Source organism: Leptonychotes weddellii, unplaced genomic scaffold, assembly GCF_054177405.1.
Source record: "Leptonychotes weddellii isolate Sample4059 unplaced genomic scaffold, ASM5417740v2 HiC_scaffold_10919, whole genome shotgun sequence".
NCBI lineage: Eukaryota > Metazoa > Chordata > Mammalia > Carnivora > Phocidae > Leptonychotes > Leptonychotes weddellii.
The window spans coordinates 62-7,131 of NW_027686441.1; the positions used below are offsets into that span (position 1 = coordinate 62).

Below are 7,070 nucleotides of genomic sequence, written 5' to 3' on the forward strand. Positions count from 1 at the left end.
TAGAGAGACCACGAACATTTTTATCCTATAAAGCAACTGAATAAAAAGTATACTTCTATTTCAATGGACTTTTAAATCAAATTTTTTTTTAATCAAAATTCTTATAATGATAAAATAGAATATGGAGCTAGACAGAAAAACAATCATTGGCAAAATTGGGTAAGATATGTGGAACCAAGAAAGTAGAATTTATTACATATTCAAAAGCACGTTTGATGAGTATATTTTCTGCATTAATATCATATATTTAACTTGCAGGTGGACCAGAACAAGCACCGAGCGTGGAAGGTCTTAATGCACCAACGAAGGGGGCTTCAGGTAATAGGCCTATGACTCTATATTCTGATTTAAAGAGTGAGATTCATTAAGACAAAGAATGAATCCCATCTTTACATTCTGCCTAGATTTTGTAGACTAATACAGCGTCATGACCGTTAATCTGTTAATAAGATTTTATTGAGCAAAAAAGTGTTTTCCGTTTTAGGCAGCTTGCAGCCCGTGAATTGCAGCAGCTGGTGTACCTGGATGAGGTCGCTGCTGATGCTGTTGATCTGCTCATTTGTGCTGTGCTGGTTTATGTTCCCAGCATGAGCAGAAGGCAGAGCAGCCCTGTCATTCCCATTGACTCAAGAACTCCTAGTATTTTTTTCTCTTTCTGATTTTACAGTGATCTTCAAGGTTTCATTATTAGGGTATTATATTCTGAAATTAGTGCATATTACGTGGCATTAATTGGAAAGCAAGTACTTTGGTGAAAAACAGTTAAACTCTTAGAAATGTTCTGGATATTTTCATCCTGTGTTAATAGCCTTGTAGGAGGTTGGGGGCCGATTATGTGACTACTGCCACATGGATCCAAAAGGAGGTGCTGGAAAGAAAAACTTGCATAAATATCTTTTTCATACTTGAAATGTAATGATGTTATATTCTCATTAGGGCTAAATTTGAATCTTTTGTTGTTTGTGGTTTTATGCTGCCTTTTCCTGTTAAAGCACATTCTCATCTTTGTAAGATAAAAGTTAAAATTTTATTCTTACTGAGTCTCTTAAACATAGACTATATAATCTATGATTAAAGTTTACCCAGAAAACAATGTTTAAGGAGCTCTATCTTAAAGCATCATATATTTTTGTACAATTTAGAAAGTACTGCTACTAAAATAATGGAATGCTTTGTAATTCTTATTGATTAATACGATAAAATCTGTATATAAGTCAAGGTGAAAAAGCACAGCACTGCTTTAGTTGTATACATAATGCCTGGCTAACTTTATATTTTAAAGTAATTCTAAAAGTTTTTGAAGAGCAGATCTTAATAAGAGAGTTTGTTCTAATATACATAAAAAATGCTCCTGAAGAAAGCAGTGTATGGGGTCAGGCCAGGCTCTTTCTTTCTCTTCAGTGTGGTATGCAGAAGACATTTTCTCTGAGTTTGGATACTACTTGGAAATACCAAGAAACTCCATTTAACCAAGCTCTTAATGTAAAATACACTCATATGCCTGAGTCTTCTGGGTGACAAACCCATGTGGAAAATGTTATAGTCTCTTAAATAATGATATGTGTATCTTAAGATTTTTTAAAAGATACACTAAAAATAGAAAAATTATGTATTTCTATTGGTCTGACTTTCTTTTTTTTATTTTTTGGCAGAGGTGTCCTCTATTATAAAAAAGAAACCAAATCAAGCTAAAAGAGGAGTGAGTATCGTGTGTAAATACCTGGTGGCTCGGCTCTAAAACAGCCCACGCTCTCGAGAAAGCCACCTTTGTCACTTCCCATATTGTGTATAATACATGTGGCTTTGATAAAGAACTTATGCTTTGTGCAATGAGGTGAATGTTAGACGTAGTGAAGATTTTCTAGAATGAGTATTCGACGACATTTTTCTGTTGACAGAATTAAAAAAAAAAAAAATCAGTGGAGGCTCCGTGGAAGTTCCTGTCGTGTGTGCATTTCTGTAAGCGATGCCCTCACTCGAGGCTTGGAGGGTTGTCGTCCACTGAACTTTCAGAGAACACGATTCCCTGTAGAGCTCGTGTTCTGGAGGCAGGCACCAAGGCAGCCACTTTGTCACCTCGTGGCTGTGTGATCTTGGTCAGGTCATTTAACTTGCCTGAGCTTGAGTTGCTCACCTGTGAACTGGGGCTAATAGCAATGCCAGCTTGACAGGGTTGTGAGGACTAAGTGAGAGAATGAATGTAAAGTGCAGGTCACAGTGCCTGGCAGGTAACAAACCTTAGTCATGTTAGCTGTTGCTGCAAAAGCTTTCAGACAGTTTGGGTAGAATCTAATTTTATCTATCTTCTAGCTTGGAGCCAAAAAAGGAAGTTTGGGGGCCCAGAAAGTGGCGAATACATGCTTTAACGAAATTGAAAAACAAGCCCAAGCTGTAGATAAGATGAAGGAACAGGAAGACCTTCTGGCCGGGGCGGCACCTAAGGAAGAATCAGTGTAAGTTTAACTTAGTTCTAGTAGTGTGTTTTTAGTGAATAAAACTGTTAATCAAACAACTCTGAGGTTTGCTTTCTAGATGCCATTTAATTTTTTATGTTTTATTTATTTATTTATTTTTTGGTGCTGGGAGGGGGGGCTGCCTGGATTGGAGAAATTGGAATGATAATGTGGAGTCCCTTTAAGTCAGGCCAGTCATTTACATTTTATCTGAGAGGAGCACTGGAATGAAGGGGGTGTATTTTGGAAGGTGAGTTTGGTAGTGAGATCAGGACACACAGAATGGGGCAGAAACTGGAAGCCAGGAGGCCAGTCAAGAGAATGGCTGTAAGTATACACTGAAGGCTCTTGAGAGGCTTTGTTTGTGCTGGAAACAGAAGAGCAGTATGGCCGTCTGGAGAGTGCATGTGCTGGGTATAAAAGATCTCTGGGAGAGAAGAAAGCAGGGTGAACACAACACAGAAAGGAGAGCTGGCTTGGGTTCCTAGTTCTTATGTGTGTTTATTTTACTTTTATGGTGTTTTCTCTTCTTTTCATGTGTATTCTATCAGTTTTGACTTGAGTTACTATAGACTGCATCATGAAGAAAATAATAATGCTTATTTTATGAGGTTTAATGCTTTGAAGATTAACTTAGTTAATGCTCATCAAAGTGCATCAGACAGTGCCTGGTGCAGAGTAAGTGCTCAATCAGTGTGCTTTCTTGCTATTCATACTAACAGTTTGCCAAGGGGCTTTCTAGTTGCTAAGCCCGGAGAATTTGAAGTTATTTCTCCTTGTCATTCAGTTGGAAGAACATAGGGGGCAGCACTAAATTGTAGTTAGGCTAGATATGGTTTGAAATGCTTTCTGTAAAACGTACTTCCAGCGGTCACAGACCTCACTTTAATTTCTCTAGGCTAGGTTCTTGACCCTGGGGAATGGGGCAGAAGGTCAAATCTGAGGCTCTAGACTGCTTCTCTTGATGTTTGGGAGTGGCTGTGTGCAGATTGCTCATGAGTGGTTTTCCTGGAGCGTGTACAATCCAGTGCCTGATCCCATCACTCCCTGGGGTCCAGGGGATGGAGATTAGCACACCAGCCTTAACTGGTAGCTTTCATTAGGACGGTTGGGTACGGCATATATGCAGAGATGTGGGCCCCGGGGTGTTTGTGGATCTGACTTGGGAACCTGCTTTGACAGCTCTCTTGGCCACGCTCAGGACAGCCATACCACTGTGCCCAAAACACTGCCCTCCCTCGCAGACCCGGGGCAGCCCATTTCCACCAAATTAGGGCTGCGCCAGCCTGAGAAAGCACATGTTTTATCCTTCAGATTTGACAAGGGTATTCTGCAAGTTCATGTTTTAATGGCTGTGAATAGTTATTTCAGTTCAGTAGACTGTCAGGAGCAGCCTGTTTCTCTCTCATCAGCCTGTGCAATTCTGACTGTGTACTGGCCTCGTCCTCACCTCCAGGCAGGCAGTTCCTGGGCCCACCCTCAGAGGAGTCTGCACAGTTGGTGGGGAGAGTAGGAAGAGGCAGAGCTGCTTCCCTTGCTTGATCTGAGTGGCTTGCAAGCCCTCCCTTGAGCCGGGACTGGGAAGGGCTCCCGCACTTCTGAGAAACACCGAGGCCTGACTTCTTAATTCCATCAGTGCTGCTGGCCCCGTGTTACCAGAAGCCTGCGCAGTCAAGTGCATGCTTTTCATGGGCAAGAGACCCAGTCCCGTGTCAGATCCGGAGAAGGAAAGCTCTCCCATCTCCTCTCTCCCTAGTAGAACCTTTCTCCCCATCCATTCGTCTTCTCCAGAAGAATCTGTTGCTACAGTTTTATCTGTTCATGATTTTCAACAGATTGTTGTCTTCCTCCAAAAAGTATACTCAAAACTATTATGTATTTTCTGAGTGATAAAATTGAGTACATTGCTAGAATCTGTTCTGTAGGAATAAGAGTAAAGAGAGCAAACTGCCAGATCAAAACAAAACAAATCCTGCTTATGAAGGAAGAAAACAGCAGACAAGCATTTTTTTTTCTATTGAGTATGTTTTTCTAGTAAGAAATATCATTGTCTTTCCCTGTTAATACAGAGAAATGTATTTATATTATTATGGAATTTACACGGTGCCTTACAAGGAATTCATGACATTTTACACAATTTTAGAAAATGGATAATAGCTTACAGTTCCTGATAAAATAGGTACAGCACTTTTCAGGACCCCGATATTTTGTTGCTGTCTTACTAATATAAAATACTCTTGTTATTGCTGATACAGGCATAGTTTTCTTTACAAAAAATTAAGTATTTATAACATGTTTAGAAATCTGGGAGTCAGGGGCGGTGTTGTATACCTCTTTTTACCCCTTTGGTGCATCATTTGTAACAGGCGTTTGATAAGCAGATCATTAGTGTCTGGCTTGTAGCACAGTTTTAAATGCTCTCAGAAGCCTCATATAGAGATCCTCTGAAGAATCCTTTTGCAATTAAGTAACTGCTTCTTAATTCATCTGTTTGTAAAGTCAAATACATTTAAGTGTGTGTGTGTGTGTGTGCATATACTTAAACCAAGCAAACCAGTGAGACTAACCTTATACTTTTGCTATGTAATGTAGAAGTATAAATAAAATATTAATCCACATAAGGAATTCTGCTTTTTTACTATCCTATATAACATAATTTCAGTATATATTATGTTATTATGTAGCAGGTGGTATAAACCATTATCATATGGTGATAGCTGATATGAACTAGAACAGAAAGGTAGGATCAGCAGCAACAAAAAGTGGCTGCAAACGCATTCAAATTTTCTTGAGCATCTACTCAAAAAAGACCTTTGGGGGGGACAAAATGCCAATTTGCCTTCCTATTTATTAATTATGGAAAGAAGCACGAAGCTCAAATTATAAGCGATGTGTTTAATTTTGCTTAGTGTTTTAATTTGAGAAAACAGAATTAAAGCTAAATTAAGGAGCATTTGGTTTTTCTGGCAGCGTTTCATCACTGCGATTAGCCTATAAGGATCTCGAAATTCAAATGAAAAAGGACGAGAAGGTGAACATGAGTGGCAAAAAAAAGATAGAATCAGAGAGACTTGGCATGGGATTTGGAAACTGCAGAAGGTATGTGGCTTCCAGGATTTAAACCGGGTTGCTGATCGCGAATGGCTTTTCCTTACTAACGTCAGCTTGAAAAGCATTTTTTTGTGATTCCTTCCTTTCTTCAATTTTTTCCTTTCATAGTCAACACAGCATGAAAAATTCCAAATTTGAGTCTCAAAAAAAAAGGAAATAGGCCTGACTTGTTGCTAAGCAGATGCCACAGACAGAACTGATATGTGTGACTGTATTTTGTGTAATTCGTTCCAGTCCTCACTAAGGCTTTTCAATGCTGATGCCAAAAAAATATATGTACTGTTTTTATTGCTCATGTTTTTAACCCCACTAATACATTTTTGTTTTTGCTGAGAGTATAGATTAAAATGTTCAGGGGCGCCTGGGTGGTTCAGTCGTTAAGCGTCTGCCTTCAGCTCAGGTCATGATCTCAGGGTCCTGGGGTCGAGCCCCGCATCAGGCTCCCTGCTGAGCAGGGAGCCTGATTCTCCCTCTCCCTCTCCCTCTGCCACTCCCCCTGCTTGTGCTCTCTCTCTCTCTGTCAAATAAATAAATAAAATCTTTAAAAAAAAATAAAAAACAGGGGTGCCTGGGTGGCTCAGTCTTTAAGCGTCTGCCTTCAGCTCAGGTCATGATCCCAGGGTCTTGGGATCGAGCCCCACGTTGGGCTCCCTGCTCAGCGGGAAGCCTCCTCCTCCCTCTCCCACTTCCCCTGCTTGTGTTCCCTCTCGCTGTGCTCTCTCTCTCAAATGAATAAATAAAATCTTTTAAATAAATAAATAAATAGTTCATTCTTTGGTGAACACAAGTGTCTTCATAAACGAATGTAATTTTTTCCCATTTTATTCTCTATTTTCTCAAGTGGTATTTCACATTCCGTGACTTCAGATATGCAGACCATTGAACAGGAAACACCAATCATAGCAAAACCCAGAAAGAAGTACAGTGATGACAATGATGATTCCTATTTTACTTCCAGCTCAAGGTAATCTGCTAAAAATCTACCTTAAAGTGTTGTCTTGAAAGCAGTGATAAGTGTGGACTTACTCGCTTATTTGCATTAGGAGCACATACAAATGCGTTTATTTCATTGCTTTTAAAAGCTTTAGCTGGAGTCAAGGGTGTCCTTTGGAAAAAAATTGGGGAAACAGTTACAAGTGGACCATGCTTGCTAATACTAAGATGTTTGAGAATAAAAATCATCAACCGAGAGTTAAAATGAGAGGTAGGAATTTATGTTTATCTAAATGTGAAATTGGAGAAATAAAGCAAGATCCCAGAGGTCCAGATCCTTTTGTTTCAGAATACCCGCTTCTGGAGTCTCCAGCTGGCAGGACGGAATCTTAAGTAAACACTACTGTGTGTGCGTATCGATTCATGGAAAGCACTAGTGTGCTCTCTGAAGGCTCCCAGGGCCAGCTGACTTCCGGCACGGCAGTGTTCACCATCAAGTGGGGACAAGTTGCCTGACTCCAGTGTGAAGCCGACCGTGGCTGAGTGCCGTGGTTCAGGTTCAGGGGCCCGAGG

General features: G+C 40.1%; 1 protein-coding gene across 1 annotated transcript; it reads left to right on the forward strand.

The window, feature by feature from the left end:
* Window positions 1-200: 200 nt before the first annotated feature.
* Window positions 201-7,021, forward strand: LOC145718115 (ADP-ribosylation factor GTPase-activating protein 3-like). Its single transcript, XM_081809556.1, has 5 exons — window positions 201-318; window positions 1,653-1,699; window positions 2,311-2,453; window positions 5,424-5,552; window positions 6,406-7,021. Exons 3-5 carry the CDS (start codon window positions 2,401-2,403, stop codon window positions 6,530-6,532), a joined length of 309 nt encoding a protein of 102 aa, XP_081665682.1. The 5' UTR covers window positions 201-318; window positions 1,653-1,699; window positions 2,311-2,400; the 3' UTR covers window positions 6,533-7,021.
* The last annotated feature ends 49 nt before the right edge of the window (window positions 7,022-7,070 follow it).

Bases quoted from the DNA above. Each gene is read 5' to 3' on its own strand.
- LOC145718115 (XM_081809556.1), top strand. From the start codon at position 2,401: ATGAAGGAACAGGAAGACCTTCTGGCCGGGGCGGCACCTAAGGAAGAA. The intron at 2,454-5,423 runs GTAAGTTTAACT...TTTTTCTGGCAG, and splicing joins GCACCTAAGGAAGAATCAGT to CGTTTCATCACTGCGATTAG. The intron at 5,553-6,405 runs GTATGTGGCTTC...TATTTTCTCAAG, and splicing joins GGATTTGGAAACTGCAGAAG to TGGTATTTCACATTCCGTGA.